At 52.3% G+C, this 21,832-nt stretch overlaps 1 protein-coding gene across 1 annotated transcript; it reads left to right on the top strand.

Moving 5' to 3' along the window:
* Window positions 1–812: 812 nt before the first annotated feature.
* LOC144246445 (olfactory receptor 14J1-like) lies at window positions 813–2,804 on the top strand. Its single transcript, XM_085581113.1, has one exon. The coding sequence runs from the start codon at window positions 1,421–1,423 to the stop codon at window positions 2,549–2,551; it is 1,131 nt and encodes a 376-aa protein (XP_085437239.1). The 5' UTR covers window positions 813–1,420; the 3' UTR covers window positions 2,552–2,804.
* Window positions 2,805–21,832: the final 19,028 nt, after the last annotated feature.

Below are 21,832 nucleotides of genomic sequence, written 5' to 3' on the forward strand. Positions count from 1 at the left end.
GCAGATCCTTGAGGCCACTGGGATGTGGGCATGGGGGGGATGCTGAGGGCAGGAGCAGGGGCTGACAGTGCCCAGCCTGGCTGGGGCTGTGCCAGGAGGCCCCAGGGCCTCAGGACAAGGTGTCTCCTCACAGCCCGTGGTGGCACAGACCCTGCTCTGCCCCAGGGCACCAAGACTTGGCTCCTCTTTGTCCCCACCTGGCATCAGTGCCTCCAGTTCTCTGATCTGCCTGGAGCCTGGGGACACTTTCTCAGTCATGTCCCTCAGTGGGACCCACTAAAAGTCTAAGATACTTTGGAATTGGATTCTGACTTGGAGCTCTGGAGAGGTTTCTGCAGCTCCCTCTCAGGGCCTGATGTTCAGGGCTGAGCACAAAGCCCCAGAGGGTCATTAAAGTCCTTGTGCTGTGTCTGTGCTGCTGAGCTGTGCTGGGCTCCTGGCACAGAGGGTGATCCTGGCAACCAAGCAGAGCTTCAAAAGCACATTTCTCTTGCTGAGCAGCTCTTCTCCCAGCCCAGCAGGGCTGGGGCACTGCCTGCAGCCAGCCCGGGCACAGCACAGAGGCACAGAGAGCTTCAATCAGTCAGGGCTGGGAAGGGGCTGAGAAGTGCCTGGGGCAGAATCACTGCCAGCCCTTGGCACAGGAACCTCTGGCTGCAGGACAATGCAGCTGCAGCTCCTGGAGAGATCTCCTAAAGCTGGAACATCCCAATGCCCACAGACCCTGTGAGTGCATTCTCTGCTCATCTCTGTGCAGAGCAGCCAGGGGTGCCCAGGGCTGTCCTGCAGAGCAGGGTCCTGCAGCCCAGGGCGCTGTGCTGGGCCAGGGACTCTGCTGCCTGCCATGGACAACTCTCAGCCGGCCCTGGAGCTGCTCCCAGTGCTGGGGGACAAGATCTGGGGGAAAGGAGACAGCTGGTAAGTCTTGCAATGTTCTCCTTGTGTGGTGAGGATGCTGCATTGTTCAGGACTGTTCCCAGCATGGCATTTAACTCCAGAACTTTTCCAAATAGATTATACAGGGAGCATAGCAAGACAGGAACTGCATAAATGGGAAATTTCTGCTTTCTTATGTACTAATCTTTGTTGCCTGGATGGGGAATTCCCCATAGATATGCATCTCTCAGTTCATATTGATAAAAAGAAAATTTTTTTTTTCACATCTAAATAAACCAGGCAGTAACAGAATTCAGCACAGGGCCCCTTAGATGCAGCATCTTTGTGCTTTTTCCAGCCTGCTCAGGATTGCTCTGATGTTGCCATCAGAGCTTGCAGAGTTGAGCTGCCCCTAGGCAGTGCCTGAGCTGGGAGGGGTCTGCAGGGTAAAGCTGAGCCCCCAGGGCTTGGTTGGGCACAGGGAAGCAGCTGCTGGCAGGGACAGCTCCAGGCAGCAGAGCCCTGGGAAGGCAGTGGGGGGAAGATGCCCCTAAGCTGTGCTGGGATATTTAAAGTGCTGTCCACACCCAACTATTCCATAATTATTTTTCTTATAGATTCCCATGTGCAGCCACAGCAAATGTCCAACAGCAGCTCCATCAGCCACTTCCTCCTGCTGGCACTGGCAGACACGCGGCAGCTGCAGCTCCTGCACTTCTGCCTCTTCCTGGGCATCTCCCTGGCTGCCCTCCTGGGCAACGGCCTCATCATCAGCGCCGTAGCCTGTGGCCACCACCTGCACACGCCCATGTTCTTCTTCCTGCTCAACCTGGCCCTCAGCGACCTGGGCTCCATCTGCACCACTGTCCCCAAAGCCATGCACAATTCCCTCTGGGACACCAGGAACATCTCCTACTCAGGATGTGTTGCACAGGTCTTCTTTTCTGTTTCCTGTGTTGCAACTGAATATTTCCTCCTGACCATCATGTGCTACGACCGCTACGTGTCCATCTGCAAACCCCTGCACTACGGGACCCTCCTGGGCAGCAGAGCTTGTGCCCACATGGCAGCAGCTGCCTGGGCCAGTGCCTTCCTCACTGCTCTGCTGCTCACTGCCAATACATTTTCCCTGCCCCTGTGCCATGGCAATGCCCTGGGCCAGTTCTTCTGTGAAATCCCACAGATCCTCAAGCTCTCCTGCTCCAAATCTTATCTCAGGGAACTTGGGCTCATTGCTGTTACTGCTGGTTTCCTATCTGGATGTTTTGTATTCATTGTTTTCTCCTATGTGCAGATCTTCAGGGCTGTGCTGAGGATCCCCTCTGAGCAGGGACGGCACAAAGCCTTTTCCACCTGCCTCCCTCACCTGGCTGTGGTCTCCCTGTTTGTCAGCACTGCAGTGTTTGCCTACCTGAAGCCACCCACGATGTCTTCCCCATCCCTGGATGTGGCCCTGTCACTTCTATACTCAGTGTTTCCTCCAGCCCTGAACCCCGTCATCTACAGCTTGAGGAACCAGGAGCTCAAGGCTGTAGTGTGGACACTGATGACTGGATGCTTTCAGGAACATGAAACTGTAGACCAATTTCTGCAAATAACTTTGAATAAAAGTAATCCTGGATACTTCTTGTTGTTTTTGGTCTTGGAGGTTCTTTTTCTTTGTTTTACAGTTTAATTTTGTCCACAAAGAAATGTTACTCCTTGTGCCATTTCTCATTTTTTTTTCCCTCCACCTTCCCAGTGGCCACAGACTGTGTCAGTGAGTAGCTGTGCTCTTGGCTGCTTTAAAGGAACTAAAGGATCTCCCAGCACAGTTTTCTGCAGAGATGCCCTTTTGTTGCCTTCTCTGGAGCTGCAGCAGCAGTGTCTGTGTGCAGAGCTGGGGCAGATCAGTGCTGGCACAGCAGCTCTGCTCCTGCTGGCCACACCATTCCTGATCCAGGTCAGGAGCCATTGGCCTTCTTGGCCAACTGGGCACACTGCTGGCTCATGTCCAGCCTGCTGTCCATCAGTCCCTGCAGGTCCCTTTCTGCCTGGCTGCTGTCCATCCCCTCTGTCCCCAGCCTGTAGCACTGCAGGGGTTGTTGTGGCCAAAGTGCAGGACCCGGCACTTGGACTTGTTAAACCTCACCTTGTTGGATTTGGGCCCTGGATCCAGCCTGTCCAGGGCCCTGTGCAGAGCCCTCCTAGCCTCCACCACATCAACACTGCCATTCAGCTTGGTGTCATCTGCAAAATGTCCTTGGTTCCATGGGCCCCTCAGAGTCACAATGTCAATTTGGTTACACCAGGCCCTGCACTGTCACACTGGTCTCCTTGGTTCCATGGGGCCCCAAAATGTGACAATGGACTCCTTGGTTCCATGGGGCTTCACAGTGTCACAATGTTCTCATTGGTGCCGCAGTTTCACAGTGGCCCCTTGGTTCCATGGGGCCCCAGGGTGGCACAAAGGTCCCATGGTCACACGAGGTTCCACACTGTCACAATGCTCTCTGTGCTTCCACAAGTCCCCTCAGTGTCACAATGGACTCCTTGTTTCCACGAGCCCACACAGTGTCACAACGGCCTTCCAGATTCCCTGAGGCCCCAGAGTGTCACAGTGGCCCCTTGGTTCCACAAGGTCCTGCAGTGTCACAATGTCCCCTTGGTTCCAGGAGGCCCCGCAGTGTCAGAACAGCCCCTTGGTTCCCCTGGGCCCTGGACTCTCCCAATGCTCTCCTTGGTTTGGCAGTGTCACAGTGGTGAAACCCCTCGGTCACACGCGGCCCTGCAGTGTCACCATGGCCTCTGTGGTTCCACCAGGACCCAGTGTCACGGGGACTCCCTGGTTCCATTTGGCCCCAGAGCACCACAATGGAGCCCTGGTTCTATGGGGTCGCACAGGGTCACCATGGTCCTCTTAGTTCCATGAGGCCCTGCAGTGTCACAATGGCCTCAGAGTGTCCCAATCACCACAAAATGACAGAATCAAATAGGCTGGAAAAGACCTTTGGGATCATCAAGTCAAACCAATGCCCTAATACCGCCTTGTCACCCAGACCATGCCACTGAGTGCCACTGGAGAGGGACAGTGACTCTGCCACCTCCCCCCTGGCCTGCCCATTCCACTGCCCACTCACCCTTTCTGTGAAGAACTTCTTCCTCTTGTCCAGCCTAAACCTCCCCTGGTGCAGCTGGAGGCTGTGTCTTCTTGTCCTGCCCTCCAGCAGATCCACACTCACACCCAGCTTGGTGTCATCTGCAAATTTGGGGATGGTGGGCTCAATCCCCTCACCCAGACCATCGGTGAAGATGTTAAACAGGACTGGGCCCAACACAGATCCCTGGGGACAGCACCAGGGACTGGACACCAGCTGGGTGCAGCACCATCCCCACCCCTCTCTGGGCCCAGCCTTCAGCCAGCTCTTCCATCTCCCAGCCAGGAGGGAACCTGCCCAAGCCGTGGGCTGCAGCTTTTCCAGGGAATGCTGTCACAGACAGTGTCCAAGGCTCTGCTGAAGTCCAGATGGACACATCCACAGCCTTTCCCACACCCACAGGTGGGTCACCTGGTTATAAAAGGAGATCAGGTTGCTCAGGCAGGACCTGCCCCTCTTAAATCCACGCTGGCTGGCTGTGACCCCTCGGCCATCCTGTGGGTGCCCTGTGGTGGCTCTCAAGGTGATCTGTTCCATAACCTTGCTGGGCACCGAGGTCAGGCTGACAGGCCTGGAGCTCCCCAGATCCTCCTTCCAGCCCTTCCTGGGGATGGGCTCACACTGGCACCTCCAGTGCTCTGGGACCTCCCTGGTGAGCCAGGACTGATGGTAAATGATGGGGAGCAGCTTGGGGAGCTCATCCACCAGGTCCCTCATCCCCCTAGGATGGATCCCATCTGATCCCATACATCTGTGAGCATCTGAGTGGCTCAGCAGGTCAGCAGCTGCTTCCTCCTGGATTACAGGGGCCTGTTCTGCTCCCTGTGCCCATCTACCAGCTCAGGAGAACTCTTGTCCTGAGGACAATCTCTCCATATATTGAAAATTGAGTCAAACAAGGTGTTAAGTACCTCAGCCTTTCCCTTATCTTTAGTTACTCTATTTTCCACTGCATCCAATAAAGAGTAGAGGTTCTCCTTATACCATGTTTTGCTATTAATCATAGACACGTTTGTTATTATTTTTCACAGAAGTGGCCAGGTTAATCTTTAATTGAAATTTCACCTCTTTCCTTTTCTCTTTCTGCATGATGTAACAACATCCTTAAACACTTGCTAAGTTGTCTGACCTTCTGTCCAAAGTTAATGCTCTCTCTGCTTTCCCCTGAGTTCCCACAAAAGCTCCATGGGCAGTCAGGACAGTGAATTTCCTCACCATCTCATCTTTTGCCTCACTGGGACAGGCTGCTCCATCCTCCTTAGGATTGCTTTCTCAAAATGTGTCCATCGTTCCTGAACCCCTTTGTTTTTAAGGGCTTTTTCCCTTAAAAAAAATCAGTACCTGATTTTGTACTCCCCAAACCTGCATCCTAAATAGGCCAAAGTCTGCCCTTCCTAACTCCAGTGTGGAAGTTTTGTTGCTGCCCCTCCTTCTTTCACAGATCATTGAAAACTTGATTATTTCATGGTCCCTGTGCCCTAGGCAGCCTTCGAACCCCACATCTGCCACCAGCCCTTATCTGTGTGTGAACAGCAGGAGACAGAGCTTTCCTTGGGAGTGGAGTGTTACCAAAAATTGGGTAAAACAGAAAACTGCTTAACACCAGTGCAGCATTAAGAAGCAGCATTCTTTATTCAGCCGGATGCATGGGGGATAGCTCCTCCCAAAGCCGAGCATGCTGAGTACAGGAAAGGTTCTGTTCATTCTGTGTATTTTGCACACATATTCATTGATTGTGCTGGACTAAACATCTGATAATAATTTCCCCAGAATCATTAACATATTTCCCCTCCCCTTTACCCATGTGTTCTTCTGTCCTGGGGGTCTCTCTGGTGGTCCCTGGTGGTCGTGGACTCCAATGTTCCCATGGGCCTGGCTGAGCTGGCAGGACACAGAGGCTGGTGAACTCCAGTTCCTCTTCTCACACAATGGGCATTGTGTAGTTTCCATAGGAATGGGGTTTGGAGAACAAGCTCCAGGTGTTAGCTCACCTGGTGGAGACAATTTATCATCTGGTAACAAGAGGTCACAGAGTGGGCTATGACATCACAGAGTGGGTTATGTGAGGTCATTGAGAAGCTACAACATCATAGACTGTCCCTGTAACATCAGAGCTGGCTGTGATATCACAGGGCAGAGGTCTGACATCACAGAGCAGGCGATGAAATCACAGAGCTGTCTGTGACATCAGAGGCCATCTGTGTGAAATTAGAGAATGGGCTGTGACATCTCAGAGCAAGCTGTGACATCACAGAGGGGCTCTGTGACATCCCAGAGGGGCTGTGTGACATCCCAGGTGGGCTCTGTGAGGTCACCGGGTTGGTCACTCAGCCCCAGATCCCCCTCACAGTTTCTCCCAACAAGTCCAATGCTGTTCATGCCCAGCAGGATCCCTGTCCCCCAGTATCCCCCCGGTCCCCCTGGAGCCACAGCCTCCACCAAAGGATGTTCCACAGGATCCACCCCAGAGACTGACATGGGGAAAAGGGGCCAGGGCTGTGTGACCAGGACATCAAGGATGTGGATTATCCAGGTCCCTGTGGCCTGGGTTGGGTTCCCCTGGGCAGGAAAGATGTCTGGCAGCTGGAGCAGGCTTAGGGAAGGGCCTCCAAGGTGGGGCTGGAGCCCTTGGGCTGTGAGTAGAGGCTGAGGGAGCTGGGCTTGTCCAGCCTGGAGCAGGGAAGGCTGAGGGGCTCCTCATCCCAGCCTGGCAGTGCCAGCAAGGAGGGGATGGAGAACACAGAGCCAGGCTCTTCACCAGGGGCCTGGTGGGAGACAAAAGCCAATGGGTGGAAGGGGAAAGAGGGGAGATCAGCCAGGCCAGGAGGAGATGAAATGAGTCAGGCGGGTTTCAGCATTTCCTCAACACCAAAAGCAGCCTGACCTCCCTTCTCCATCCACCACTGACAGCTTTACAAATCAGGAATTGTTTGAGGTGTTTTGGCCCCACTCCAGGACCATCATCCTGTTACAAGGACTTAATTGTGGTTATAACTATCACAGAACCACATATCTCTAGAAGTAATTTTAGTATGGAACTCACCTGTGGATGGTGGACTCATCAGACACTGCCCTGGGTGTTGCACATAGCTCAGGGAAGAGTGTATTGTTATTATATTGTGTCCTGTTCATCTGTGGTCTGTTGGCCATGAAGAGAAACCTATTTGTGCCTCTCAATCTCACCAATTCCTGACCCACAATGGACACAAACCAGAAGAATTGTGGTTCCAACTCCAGTGGTGGCACTTGGAGTTCCCTCCATCCCCAGAGCAGGGCTCCATTGTCCAAGAAAGTCCCTAGCAATGCAGGGATGAAGGAAACAGGACAGGCTGTGGGATCACAGGCAGGGCATGGCCAGGGATTTGGGGTGGTTGTGAGCCCAGGGCAGGACCCGGCCCTTGGCCTTGGTGAACCTCATCCCATTGTCCTGGGCCCACGGCTCCAGCCTGTCCAGATCCCTCTGCAGAGCTTCCTGCCCTCCAGCACAGCCACACTCCCACCCAGCCTGGGCTCACCTGGAACTGCCTGAGGGTGCCCTCAATGGCCTTGTCCAGATCAGCAATAAAGAGATTTCACTGACCTGGCCCCAGTCCTGTGCCCTGGGGACACCCCTGGATGTGACTCCATTCCTCAGCTGCTCTGAGTGCCAGGGCTTGGATGGGGGAATTGGTAGGTATGGGGTAGGGACAAAGTGTGATTGATTGTCAGCTATGAAGGGTCTTGATTTTCATGTCTATTCCAACTGCATGCGAAGTTTGATTCAGTGTCATCTGGACATTGAACATATCAATAAATTAACAGAAAAAAACCCCAACTAAACAGGACCTACAAAATATTTTTTCACTGTCTTTTTAAATATAATGTATTCACTTTGAATAGGCTTCTGAAACTTGTCTAATCAACCACAAAAAATTTCAAAACTTAAATTATTCCTTGAGGCTTAGCTTGTTAAGGTGTTCTGAATGTTAATGAGCCCTGGAGCACTGAATTCCTGAACTGAAGAGCTGAAGGCTGAAGAAGCCTCTGGAGCAGTAAAATTCAGCAGCAGCCTCCAAGTTGCTGAGGATGTCAGCAGCCCCCACTGAGGCCATCCCTGCCCAGAGACCCTGGGGGAATGGGCAGACAAGGAGAGCATCCCTGGGTTTGGGGCAGCAGAACTCAGAGGCACCAGCGGCTCCAGCTGGGAAATGGAGTGTGGGATGGGGCTGTGAAAGCCCTGCCTGGGCTGTGCCAAGCAGGACACACAAGCCCTGACCCCCATCCACTAAAAAACTCTCTCAAGGTGACATTCAAAAGGAATGACAATTATTTCTGTCCTCTGAGTTGGATGGACTGGAGCAATACTATCAAGAGATACTCAGGAGCTCTAAACAACAAAACAGCCTTTACTGGGAAATTTAGAAAAATCAGTGAAACTTTGGCAAATGTTTTAATATGGCATTCAATCAACAAAAAAAACTTCTCAAGGCATTAACTTGGCCCATTCAACTTCACAAACTCTAAGCCTGTTCAATTTTAAGATAATCAAAATTTGCAAGAGTACAGAAATAGAAGAAGTAGACACAGAAAGAAAGAAAAATAATACTTAGAGAAGCACACACAGAGCTACCAACTACTGGATTCCAGCAATGTTCAGCTGGAAATTCCAAGAGGAGGTAGGGTCAAGATGTGTGCTTGCCTTGTGGTCAGCCTTAAATACCCCTTGGTCCTCCTGGGCCCTTCCCCCAGGTGGGACTTGGGGCCATTTGGTCACTCAGGAGCTGGGCTGGGGCTCCAGAGGTGGCTGTGGAGCATTGCCTGTGCTGTGCCAGGGACTGGCAGACACTGCTGGGCTGGGATAGAGGCTCTGGGGGGATTGGGGTTCCAGGGCAGGGCAGTGCTGGGGTTCCAGGGCAGGGCAAGGCTGGACCTGCCCCTTCCTCCCCCACACTGAAATGTTTCCAGCCAGCAATCTCCTCCAGTCTGTCACAACAGTCAACATTGGTGGTGAAATCCCAATATGGCCATTGACACCTGCAGGAGAAGGACAGTTGTTTTCTATAGGAAGGAAAGCCCCAAGCCCCAGTGAGAAGAGACCCTGCAGGTGCCAAGCTGTCAGGCAGCCCCTGGAGGTCAAACCAGCCAGACCTGTTCCATGTTCCCTTGGATCCTTGGGACCCCACAGTGTCCCAGTGACCTCCGTGGTTCCCAGGCCCCACAATGTCAAGTGACTCCTCTGTTCCATGAGGCCCAAAATGTCACGATGGACCTTTGGACCCTGGGGGTTTGCAATGTCACAATGGTCTCCTTTGGCTCCACAGTGTCACAATGGAACACTGATGACACGAGGCCCTGCAGTGTCACAATGGACCTTTGGTTCCCTGCAGCCCTGCAGTGCCACAAAGGCCTCTTGGTTTCACGAGGCCCCACAGTGTAACAATGGTCCTCTTGGTTCTGTGGGGACCCCCAGAGTCACAATGTTCTCACTGGTGCCATGAGGCCTCACAGTGTCACAATGCTTTGCTTATTCTGTAGGGCCTCATAGTGTCCCAAAGGTCTCCATGATCCCATGAGTCCCCTCAGTGTCACAATGATCTCCTTGGTTCCATGGTGCCCCACAGTGTCACAATGGCCCCTTGGTTCCATGAGGCTGTGAAGTCTCTTAATGGTGTCTCCATGATTCCATGAGGCCTTGCAATGTCACAACGGGTCTTTGGCTCCCTGGGTCTCGCCGTGTCACAATGGTCCCTTGGTCCCATGACACCCCAAAGAGTCATAATGGTCTCCACAGTTCCATGAGGCCCCACAGTGTCACAGTGGACCCTTGGTTTTATGGGGCCTCTCAGTGTCACAATGATCCCGACATTCCATGGAGCCCCACAGTGTCACAAAGGTCCCTTGGTCCCAGAGGCCCCACAGTGTCACAATGGTCCCTTGGTTCCATGGAGCCCCACAGTGTCACAATGGTCCCTTGGTCTCACAGGCCCCACAGCGTCACAATGGTCCCTTGGTTCCATGGTTCCTGTGCTGGTGCATTCCCCCCTCCCCTTCTCAGGCCGCCCTGCCAGATGAGAAATGCTCGCTGGCCTCGGCCTTGGCCAGCAGCCCCTGGGCTCAGCTCCTCTGGAGCTCAGCACAAACACGCTCTGCTCCAGCACTGCTGCTGCCCAGCCAGCTCCTGGCTGCTTTAGGAGCAGCCCTGGGAACTGTTTGTGTTCCCTCAGTGGCACAACATCCCTGTTCTCACCCTGCCAAAGAAAGCTGCTGATGCCAAGTGCGGCCAGGGTGAAACATGGCTGGGACTGCAGCCCCTCTCTTGGGGCCCTACAAACAGCGCTCCAAAAGGAGCCCTTGGAGCTCTCCTGGGCCAGCGACTCCCTCTGAGTGGGGCCTCTCCGAGCCGGGAACTCTCCCGTTTGCTGCACTGGGGATCCCCAACAACGAGGGAGCCTGGGCGATCCCCCCACTCCTCCAGGCTCAACCCTTCCCTGCTGGGGAGATGCCAAAGCATCCCCAGGAGCATTTCCCTGCCCTCAGGGGAATTTCTCACAGGTGCCTCGCACTGACTCTCTGTGTCTGTGTGCACACAGGAGTGCCTGTGCTGGGGAAATGTGGCAGAAATGCTGCTCCCTGAGGGGTCTGACTGCCTTGGATAGCAGAGCCAGTCAGGCCTGTAGGTAAGGCTAAATCACAAGGTCTAAGCTAAGTGGAACGCTGCTAAGAGTTTTTCTTTTGCTAAGTTCATATGTTTAATATAAGTTATATGTTAAATTAAATATTGTTAAATGTTATTCCTGTTTTAAATTGCATAGTTATAGATTATAAGTTAGGTTAAATACTGTTAAGCTCTGTTCTTTTGCTAAATTGTTAAGTTTAATGTAGAAATCAAGGTAAAGGTACAAGGTAATTCCTATTAGGTTTTAGGTCTGTTAAGGTTTTGGGCCATATTCCTTTTATCCTTGCCCTCATTTTTTTTGTGTCACACACACAGGGGCAGTTCTCAATTCATTTCTGGTTTGATTGCCTGGATTTTGTTTGGTTTTGTTGTTGCTTTGTTTCCTTGCTGTGCCTGAAGTGCCCAGTCAGGAGCAGAGTGAATCTTGCCAAGGAACTTTGTGCTGCTGTCACTTTAATATTAAATCTGGTTTTTGCTGGGGATTTTTTCAGCGCTCTCAAGCCCTCGTTGGTCACAGGGTGAAGGAGCCCTGGCCCAGGCTCTGGCCCTGGGGGACACGGGGACGCTGCCGGGGGGTCCCTGTCCCCCTGTCCCACCCCCCATGGCTCCAGCCCCCGTCCCCATGTCAGGCTCTGGGGTCGATCCTGTGGAACATTCTCTGGGGGAGGCAGCGGCACCGGGGGCGGGGGGACTTGGGGGGACAGGGGACCCCGCTGTGCATGAGCAGCGTTGGACTTCTCTGGGGGAACTGGGAGGGGGCTAGGGCAGAGTGACCTCCCCAGTGACCTCACACAGCCTCTCAGATGTCACATAGCCATCTCTGTGATGTCACACAGCCCAGTCTGTAATGTCATACAGGCCCTGTGATGCTGGGCAGTTCCAGCGCCATCCCAGCAGTGGCCTCTCCCTCCTGCCCCGTTCCTCAGCTGGTGCCGCCCTTGGGGCACTGGGCCTTGTCTTCCTCTTCTCCCTGGGCATCCCCTGCCGCCTGCCCACCCAGGTTGTCCTGGGGAGCTGCTGCCCCTGAGCCAGGGGCTCTGCTCTGCTGCCTTGGGCACCCCGGGGTTCCCAAAGCACCCCACGGCCAGGCTGGACCCAGAGTGTCACAATGTCCCCTTGGTTCCATCAGGCCCCGCAGTGTCACAGTGCTCCCTGTGCTCCCTGAGGCCCCACATCACCCAGCCCAGGCCATTGCTGTGGTTCCAGTCCCTCCCAGTATGATCCCAGTGATTCCCAGTCTCTCTCAGTATATCCCACTTGATCCCAGCATGCTCCCAGTCACACCCACTTCCTCCCAGTTGCTTCCAGCATAATTCCAGTTGCCCAGAACCACTTCTAGCCACCCTCAGTGCAGTACCAGTTGCTCCCAGGATATCCCAGTTGCACCGACCATGGTCCAAACTGCCCTCAGAATGTTCCTGGTCACTCCCAGTATGATCCCAGTCCCCCTCAGTGTTGTTCCAGTTCCACCCAGTATGTTCCCAGTTGCACCTAGTCACCCCTAGTACAGTCCCGCTCACTGCCAGTATGACCTCAGTGGCCCCCATTACAGACACAGTCACTCACAGTTGCCCTCACTTGCCCCCAAAATGGTCCCAGCTGTTCCCAGTGTTGTCCCCTCCAGTATGGTGCCAGACACTTCCAGTATATTCCAATTGCCCCCAGCATGCTCGATCCCAGTCACCCCAGAGTCCCCAGTATGGTTCCAGTTGCCCCCAGGATGACCTCACTCATTCCCAGTATATCCCAGTTACCTCCAGCAGGCCCCCAAGCCCCCTCCCAGCACCACAAATGGCCCCAAGAGCCACAACAGCCTTTCTCAGTCCAACCAGGAGTCCCTAAAACCCCTCCCAGCCCTCCATGGAGCTGAGTGGGAGAGGTTGGTGGACAGGAACATCCTCAGCAAGGGTCAGCTAGGACACTTCAGCAGCAATTTGGGCATATTGTGGGGAACACTTGGACTGGGCAGACCCAGGCCAGGGACTAGGACAGACAGCCGGAATTCATGGAGAACAGATGAGGTCAGATGGACCCATTCTGCTGGAACAACTACAAGAGCATGGCCATGTCCCTTGGCTTGGATGGTCCCAGAACAACCAAATCCTCCCCTTAACCTCAAATTCACATTCAAATCCCAGTAAAATGATTCAGCTTTAGATCTCTTTACTTGATTTCTTTATTTTTACCCCAATTCTAGCTGTTCTGATGGGATAAACAAGGAGATTATTCAGGTGGGAAAAGATCTCCATGATCATCCATTATTGCTTGATGCCACCAGAAGAAAAAGTGACACAGCAGGTAAGAATTTCTTGGGCTTTAAAGTCAAAGAAACAGCTCTTCCCAATTAATTTTCAATGTTGATCAGAGTCCCGATGGATTTTCCTGGTCTGTATTCATCCAGGTGTCTATGGGCATCCAGGAGGATTTGAAGACCACTTTCCAGGTGTCTTCTCATCAGGGATCACAAGGAATGTGGGTCACCAGGGCTCTGACCAACATGGGTCTTCTAAAGGGGGATGGAGGTGGAGCAGCACACGAAGCTCTTCCTGCAGTCGGGGCAGTCACAGGGCTTCCCTTACCTGTGCCTAAGTTGGTGTCGAGTCAAGTGAAAGCTCCTGGAGAAGCTCTTCCCACACTGGAGACACTCAAAAGGCTGGTGTGGATGTGCCGGTGCCTGACAAGGTGGGAGTTTTGCTTGAAGCCCTTCCTGCAGTCGGGGCAGCGGAAAGGCCTCTCCCCTTTGTGAATCCTCTGGTGCTTGCAGAGATCAGAGCTCCACCTAAACCTCTTCTGACACTCGGGACACTCACAGGGCCTCTCCCCAGTGTGGATGCGTTGGTGGATGATGAGTTCTGAGCTCCAGCCGAAGCCCTTCTCACAATCCCCACACTTGTAGGGCCATTCCCCGGTGTGGATCATCTGGTGGCGGATCAGGTGGGATTTCCGCCTGAAGCTCTTCCCACACTCCGAGCACTTGTACGGCTTCTCCCCATCATGAAGCTGCTCATGGACCACCAGCTCTGAGCTCTGGCTGAAGCTCTGCCCACCTTCCTGACACTGGGTGTGTCTTTCCTCCTCAGATGACCCTGGGCTGGTTTTGCAGCCCCTCCTCCTGTGGGATGTCTGGGGCTTTTCCTCCCCGTTGGGTTCCTGTGATGTGGAGCCAGTCAAAATGGCCTCTTCCATGAGGTTCTGCTGCGGGGAGTTTTCCTTCCTGGTCTCCATCTGCAGCTCCTGCTCTGGGGGAGGAAGGACAAGGAGAGGATGGGATTTGCCAGAGGGAAGGGCAGGGAGATCCCCCAAGTGCGTCCCTTGCAGGAGGGCACCAGTAGCGGGGCTGTCCTGCAGCCAGGGGCCAGGCTGGGCTGGGAGATGGAACAGGAGAGAGGGGGAAAGGGGCACTGACTTCCTCCTCACCTGCCTGGGCATCCCAGGGCATCTTCCTCTTCCTCGCAGCCTCCTCCTCCATCTGGAAGATATTTGGAGATGGGAAATCCTGTTTTGAAAGGAAAACAAGGGATGAGCACAGTGAGTTTTGTACTGGTTTGAAGGTAAACCAGTGGGAGAGTCTAAGCCAGAATGACAATTTAATAGGAAAATTAAGATCAAAGCTATGATACAGAAAGACTGGTTTAAACTCACAGAGTCAGAATATAGCTTGACACCCTGATAATCAGGATGGTGGTAGCAGGATGATGAAATGGTGGCTGCAGTCCGGCTGGAGTGATGAACGTGATTCTGTTAAAGCAGTGATCCTGTAGAAGGGTCTGGTCTTCCTCTGAAGGTCCAGTGGTGCTTATGGAGCTCTTCTCCTCTGGGAATGCAGCAGAAAAAGTGGTTGTGGTGTTGCAAGGGTGAGATTATATCCAGGCAGGAATGCTTGGTTCCTCCCCCTGGGCGGAGCATCCCACAATGGGATGATGTAATTTTATCAGTGCTGCAGTGACACTCAATGGCCCATTAACAGAAGATGGCCCCTGGAGGGCGTTATCAGGGCTGAGCCATGGAAGAGATAAAGAACACTGCCCCACCTGTTGATAACAGTTTTTGGAGATGGGGACTGAAAACACTTTTGGTTACATCTGACACTGTAACCTGAAACAGTGAGGAAATCCCTGCTCGGGGTGGGGGGTGAACACCACCCCCCTTACCCAAACTGGCTCCGGTGTAAAACCCCCACCCTGGGAAGGCCACACACACAGGGGACAATGCCACACTTGCCCTGCTCCAGGGGAGATCTCTGTCCCTGTCACTCCCTTGCTCTCTCCCCTTTTCTCTTTCTTTCCATCTCTCTCTCTACCTCACATTTACTGGTCAATAAAATCCACTTTGGATTTGGCCTCCTTAGCAGCTTAATTGTGGCAGAGGCATCTCTCCAACAATTTTGTTAACCAGATTGTGACATTATTTTGGCACAGTGAGTTCAGGGCACTGTTGTCTGACCCCAAGTGTGTTTGACAACAGCATGGTTCCCTCCTCTGAGGGGGTTTTGCCTCTTTCTGGAGGAACTCTTGGAAATTTTGATGCAGCCTCCTCTGAGAGACTTATGGAAGAACTTATGAGGAAAATGGCTCTTGTGGGTGGCCAGTGTAGAGAAAATATTTTGTTTTCCTTCTTTGAAAAGTCTGTTAAAATCACTGGAAGAAAGGGATAAAATCATACCAGCAAGACTGGCAGGGATCATTCACCACGCAGTGAGGAACAAAAGGTTACTAAAGTCCCACAAGAAGCCCTGCTAAGGTAGCTAAATGCCAAATAACTCCTGAATACACAGGCTTTGGGGCTTTACCAAATGTGAGAATCATTTTCTCTTGCTACCTGTCTCCTTTGTGACAGCTACACTGAGCTTTCCCTCCCTTTTAATAATCTGTATTGGGCTAAATGTCCACTTTTATCACAACCTGCCAGCAGCTGAGCTGGAGTTGTGCCGGAAGTGGTGAAATTTGAAATTGCCACAGAATTGCTTGTATTGTCAGTTTATTTATATTTGGGATTTGTTTGCATTTTCATCACAAGTGACTTGTGGGAAGAGCAAATATTCCTCAAGGTATTTTCTGTAGGGTTAAGTTTGATTTCTGGCAAGTTTGTTTAACCTGGTCCCCAGGGGATGCTCGAGGGGTCTCTGTGCCTCTCACCCTGAGGGATGCTTGGGAGGGGCTTGGATGGGTTGTCCCTTTCCCTGTCACTCCAGGCCATTCCCCAGGGGTGTCCCTGGCCCTGTTACCCCAGGGCATTCCCTGAGGGGTTGTCCCCATCTCTTTCACCCCAGGCTATTCCACAGGGGCTGTCCCTGTCCCTATCCCTGTTACCCCAGGCCATTCCTGAGGAGGTGTCTCTCTCCCGGTCACCCCAAGCCATTCCCCAGGGGGGTCTCCATTGTTCTCACCCTCTCACCCCTGTGCCAGGGGAGTGCTCGGGGGAGACTGTCCCTCTCAGCCAAGATGTGCTTGGACGTTGAAACAGGGTATTTTACAGGTTAAATTTAACAGGGTAGAAATCCATTTGGATTTAGGTGAAATGTGCTGTTTTGAAGTATTAGCAGCTTGCTAACATAGGTAAAATGTGCTGTTTAGTCTGCTAGCTCTGCTGCTGAAACGCAGATAGAAAATCAATCCCCACAAATCCTGTAAGGAGTTGTATGGACGGTATGTTTATTGCAGCGCTGGACGCATGTGGGGATCGTTCCCCTTCAAAGGACATCAGCACCCTGTGTAAGAGACGGTCCCAAGTTCCCCTCATTTTTGCCTCATGTTTGCCGCAATGGCAGAGACTGAGATGCTGGAGACCCTGATTGGAGTTCCAGCTTGGAGAGATGGATGATTATTTTTGCAGGTGTATTTGCTGTACCACCACAGACCACTGCTTCAAGCAGGGCCTGGCAAGGACCTGGCAAGGAGTGGCTTGTTCTACGCGCTCACACTGGCTTCATGATACCTGCTCAACCCACGGATTTTCCCACCTCTTGGCCAAATGAACTTTGGGGTAATTCTGATGATCTCCCACGGAAGACCCCTCATCTCTCTCGTGACCACTGTGACAGACAGAAATCGAAGCCCCTCCCAAGGACTGAGACTGAGACCCCCACCACAGGGAGGAAGGCTGGCCTGATCAATGTGAGATGTTTCCCAGGTGTGGTTGATGGACTAAGAAGACAATGTCTCTCTTTCACAGCTGAAAACATGACCTGTTTCTCCTCGGTAGCTTCAATGGACTTATTCTTCATTCTACCTGTTCCCCCTCAATGACTTCAATAGACTTTCATTTTCTTTTGCCTGTTTCCCCCCCTTAGACAGAGGACCATGAAAGACCCCTGAGATTACCAAGATTTTGAGATTCTCCCCGACACAAGAAAATGGATTGTCATTGTCTGGACCAGAGAGGATTTTGTCTGCCTTGGTACCTATAATCCCCTTTCCCCTCCTTTTCTTTCTATCCTTTCTTTCCTTTCTGTTCCCTCTATTGCATTTGCTGTTGGCACTCTATAATAAAGGTGCATTTGTTGTGATTAAAGTGATGGTCCCCTGCTGTTTGCCTTTTTGCACTTTGGGGATTGGTAAATGAAACATCATGACACCCTGCTCCTCCAAACAGATCTTGACACTCCCTCACGGGATTGGGACCTGCGGGCAGGGTCCCTTCCTACCCCAATAGTTCTGGGATTCTGTCAGGGACTCGCTTCCCTTTCCTTCTTCCCTCTGCTTCCAGCTGTGAATGTGCCAGAAAATGCCCAGCAAATCCACCTTTGCTGTGTGCTCTGGGAGCTCACACAGCTGCTGCACCTTGTCCCCTGCCCTGCACAGCTCCTTGGGAGGCACAGCAGGAGCAGCACCCTGAGAGCCTCAGGAATGCCCCTCTGGGATCCATGTCACACACTCCCAGGGGCTGGAATTCCTGTTCCCAGACAGGAAAAGATGTTCCTGCCCTTGAAGGCAAAGCTCTTAACAAGGACCCAAAAGCCAAGTGGAGCAAGATCCTACAGTGACATTTCACTGCCAGCCTTCATAACTTCACCCATGGTTGTTGTAGCTCATGGACTGGGAATTAAATCAGGGCAAGGCCTTTGGTAAGAGCTGCCCTGGGTCAAGTGAGACACTGAGAGAGAAACAGAGCAGGTGAAGGAAGGCAGGAGAGAAAGGAGGACACAAACACAATCAGCTGAGAAGGTAGCACTCTGAAAACAGAAATGCCATGGACTGAAAATGAATGGGATGAAAAGAAATAATTTTGTAGCTTGTATTTCCAATCAAAACACAATTTCCTCACTTTTTCACCAACCTCCTCCTGGTGTCATTCAGCAGGGCTGTCAGAAAGTTCTTCATTCTGAGCGGATGCTCCAGGCTGCAGCCACAGGAAGCAGGGAATGGGGATTTTCCTGCTCCCGGGGAGTTTGACATCCTCAGCTGAGGAGAGAAGGAGGCAGCAGGAGAAAAGGACAGCTGGGCTTCACCCTTCCACAAGAAAGAGGAGGGGAAAAATCTCTCATCATGTTTTCAGCTGCTCCCACAGGGATGTGAGGGCTGATCCCAGAGCCCCAAGGGTCACATTCAGGGCAGCCCTCAGGGAATGCTCACCTGGTATTGGGGGGCTGCATGGGAGCACCTGGATCTTGGAGCACCCAACTGCCCCCATGTTTGGATGTGCCTGAGGAGGGCTGGGACAATGCCAGGGACATCCTGCAGTGACATCCCCCTGTGTGTGCTCAGTCCCAACCCTGACCCTGATCCTGGTCTCAATCTCACTCCATGGTTAGACACACTCAGAGTTCCGTATTTAATCTCAGCCCAGTGCCAAACTTATCTAGGCCCAGACCCAATCCCAGCCTCAGCCCTAAAGCCAATCCCACATTTTGCCTTAACCCGAATCTCAGCTCTAATCCAAATCTCAGCCCCAACTCCAACCCCAGACCCAATTCCAGCCCTTTCCTAAATCCTCAGCCCCAAACCAAATCCCAGGTTCAGCCCTTCTGGGGGTTTGTGGGGGGCTCTGTCCTTCTGACCCTGATGATGTTTGGGTGGGGTCACACCAGGGCTGAGAGGGACAGAGACCCCCCAGCCTCCCCAAGGATGAGAAGGTCGGAGAGCCCCCCCAGCCCCGAGCACCCTCAGCGGTGAGAGGGACACAGAGCCCCTGGTCCCCAGCCCTGCACAAACTTTCCCTGAGGTCAGAGGGATGAAGACCCCCTGAGCATCCCCCAGGGTGAGGGGACAGAGACCCCTTGAATATCCCCTGGGAACCAGACAAAATAAACTTGCAGAAATCAAACATAACGCTGCATAAAGTACTTTGATGAATATTTGATTTTCTCACAAGTCACTTGTGATGGAAATGCAAACAAATCCCAAACATGAATAAACCAAGAATAGAAGCGATTCTGTGGCAATTCCAAGTTTCATCAGTTCCCATGCAGCTCCAGCTCAGCTGCTGGCAGGTTCCAATAAAAGAAAAGTGAAAATTTGGCCCAATACAGATTATTAAAAGGAAGGGACTGCGCTGTGTAGCTATGACAAAGGTGACAGGGACGAAGGAGATATTGATTCTCATATTTGGACAAAACCTCCAAACCTGTGAATTTGGGAGTTATTCAGGAATTTAGTTAGAGCTCGGCTTCTTGTAGGACTTATCAGTCTTGCTGGTATCATTTGTTACCTTTCTTTCAGTGATTTTAACAAACTTTGCAGGAAAAGACAAGAAAATATTATCTTTACACTGGCCACCCACAAGAGCCATTGTCTTCATAAGTTCTTCCATAAGTTGCTCAGAGAAAGCTGCATCCAAGTTTCCAAGAGATCCTCCAGAAAGAGGCAAAACCCCCTCAGAGGAGGGAACCATGCTGTTGTCAAACACACTTGGGGTCAGACAACAGTGCCCTGAACTCACTGTGCCAAAATAATGTCACAATCTGGTTAACAAAATTGTTGGAGAGATGCCTCTGCCACAATTAAGCTGCTAAGGAGGCCAAATCCAAAGTGGATTTTATTGACCAGTAAATGTGAGGTAGAGAGAGAGATGGAAAGAAAGAGAAAAGGGGAGAGAGCAAGGGAGTGACAGGGACAGAGATCTCCCCTGGAGCAGGGCAAGTGTGGCATTGTCCCCTGTGTGTGTGGCCTTCCCAGGGTGGGGGTTTTACACCTGAGCCAGTTTGGGTAAGGGGGGTGGTGTTCACCCCCCACCCCGAGCAGGGATTTCCTCACTGTTTCAGGTTACAGTGTCAGATGTAACCAAAAGTGTTTTCAGTCCCCATCTCCATAAACTGTTATCAACAGGTGGGGCAGTGTTCTTTATCTCTTCCATGGCTCAGCCCTGATAACGCCCTCCAGGGCCATCTTCTCTTAATGGGCCATTGAGTGTCACTGCAGGACTGATAAAATTACATCATCCCATTGTGGGATGCTCCGCCCAGGGGGAGGAACCAAGCATTCCTGCCTGGATATAATCTCACCCTTGCAACACCACAACCACTTTTTCTGCTGCATTCCCAGAGGAGAAGAGCTCCATAAGCACCACTGGACCTTCAGAGGAAGACCAGACCCTTCTACAGGATCACTGCTTTAACAGAATCACGTTCATCACTCCAGCCGGACTGCAGCCACCATTTCATCATCCTGCTACCACCATCCTGATTATCAGGGTGTCAAGCTATATTCTGACTCTGTGAGTTTAAACCAGTCTTTCTGTATCATAGCTTTGATCTTAATTTTCCTATTAAATTGTCATTCTGGCTTAGACTCTCCCACTGGTTTACCTTCAAACCAGTACAAAACTCACTGTGCTCATCCCTTGTTTTCCTTTCAAAACAGGATTTCCCATCTCCAAATATCTTCCAGATGGAGGAGGAGGCTGCGAGGAAGAGGAAGATGCCCTGGGATGCCCAGGCAGGTGAGGAGGAAGTCAGTGCCCCTTTCCCCCTCTCTCCTGTTCCATCTCCCAGCCCAGCCTGGCCCCTGGCTGCAGGACAGCCCCGCTACTGGTGCCCTCCTGCAAGGGACGCACTTGGGGGATCTCCCTGCCCTTCCCTCTGGCAAATCCCATCCTCTCCTTGTCCTTCCTCCCCCAGAGCAGGAGCTGCAGATGGAGACCAGGAAGGAAAACTCCCCGCAGCAGAACCTCATGGAAGAGGCCATTTTGACTGGCTCCACATCACAGGAACCCAACGGGGAGGAAAAGCCCCAGACATCCCACAGGAGGAGGGGCTGCAAAACCAGCCCAGGGTCATCTGAGGAGGAAAGACACACCCAGTGTCAGGAAGGTGGGCAGAGCTTCAGCCAGAGCTCAGAGCTGGTGGTCCATGAGCAGCTTCATGATGGGGAGAAGCCGTACAAGTGCTCGGAGTGTGGGAAGAGCTTCAGGCGGAAATCCCACCTGATCCGCCACCAGATGATCCACACCGGGGAATGGCCCTACAAGTGTGGGGATTGTGAGAAGGGCTTCGGCTGGAGCTCAGAACTCATCATCCACCAACGCATCCACACTGGGGAGAGGCCCTGTGAGTGTCCCGAGTGTCAGAAGAGGTTTAGGTGGAGCTCTGATCTCTGCAAGCACCAGAGGATTCACAAAGGGGAGAGGCCTTTCCGCTGCCCCGACTGCAGGAAGGGCTTCAAGCAAAACTCCCACCTTGTCAGGCACCGGCACATCCACACCAGCCTTTTGAGTGTCTCCAGTGTGGGAAGAGCTTCTCCAGGAGCTTTCACTTGACTCGACACCAACTTAGGCACAGGTAAGGGAAGCCCTGTGACTGCCCCGACTGCAGGAAGAGCTTCGTGTGCTGCTCCACCTCCATCCCCCTTTAGAAGACCCATGTTGGTCAGAGCCCTGGTGACCCACATTCCTTGTGATCCCTGATGAGAAGACACCTGGAAAGTGGTCTTCAAATCCTCCTGGATGCCCATAGACACCTGGATGAATACAGACCAGGAAAATCCATCGGGACTCTGATCAACATTGAAAATTAATTGGGAAGAGCTGTTTCTTTGACTTTAAAGCCCAAGAAATTCTTACCTGCTGTGTCACTTTTTCTTCTGGTGGCATCAAGCAATAATGGATGATCATGGAGATCTTTTCCCACCTGAATAATCTCCTTGTTTATCCCATCAGAACAGCTAGAATTGGGGTAAAAATAAAGAAATCAAGTAAAGAGATCTAAAGCTGAATCATTTTACTGGGATTT

Source organism: Lonchura striata, chromosome 5, assembly GCF_050655825.1.
Source record: "Lonchura striata isolate lonStrDom1 chromosome 5, ASM5065582v1, whole genome shotgun sequence".
In the NCBI taxonomy this organism is placed as follows: domain Eukaryota; kingdom Metazoa; phylum Chordata; class Aves; order Passeriformes; family Estrildidae; genus Lonchura; species Lonchura striata.

Bases quoted from the DNA above. Each gene is read 5' to 3' on its own strand.
- LOC144246445 (XM_085581113.1), top strand. From the start codon at position 1,421: ATGCCCCTAAGCTGTGCTGGGATATTTAAAGTGCTGTCCACACCCAAC.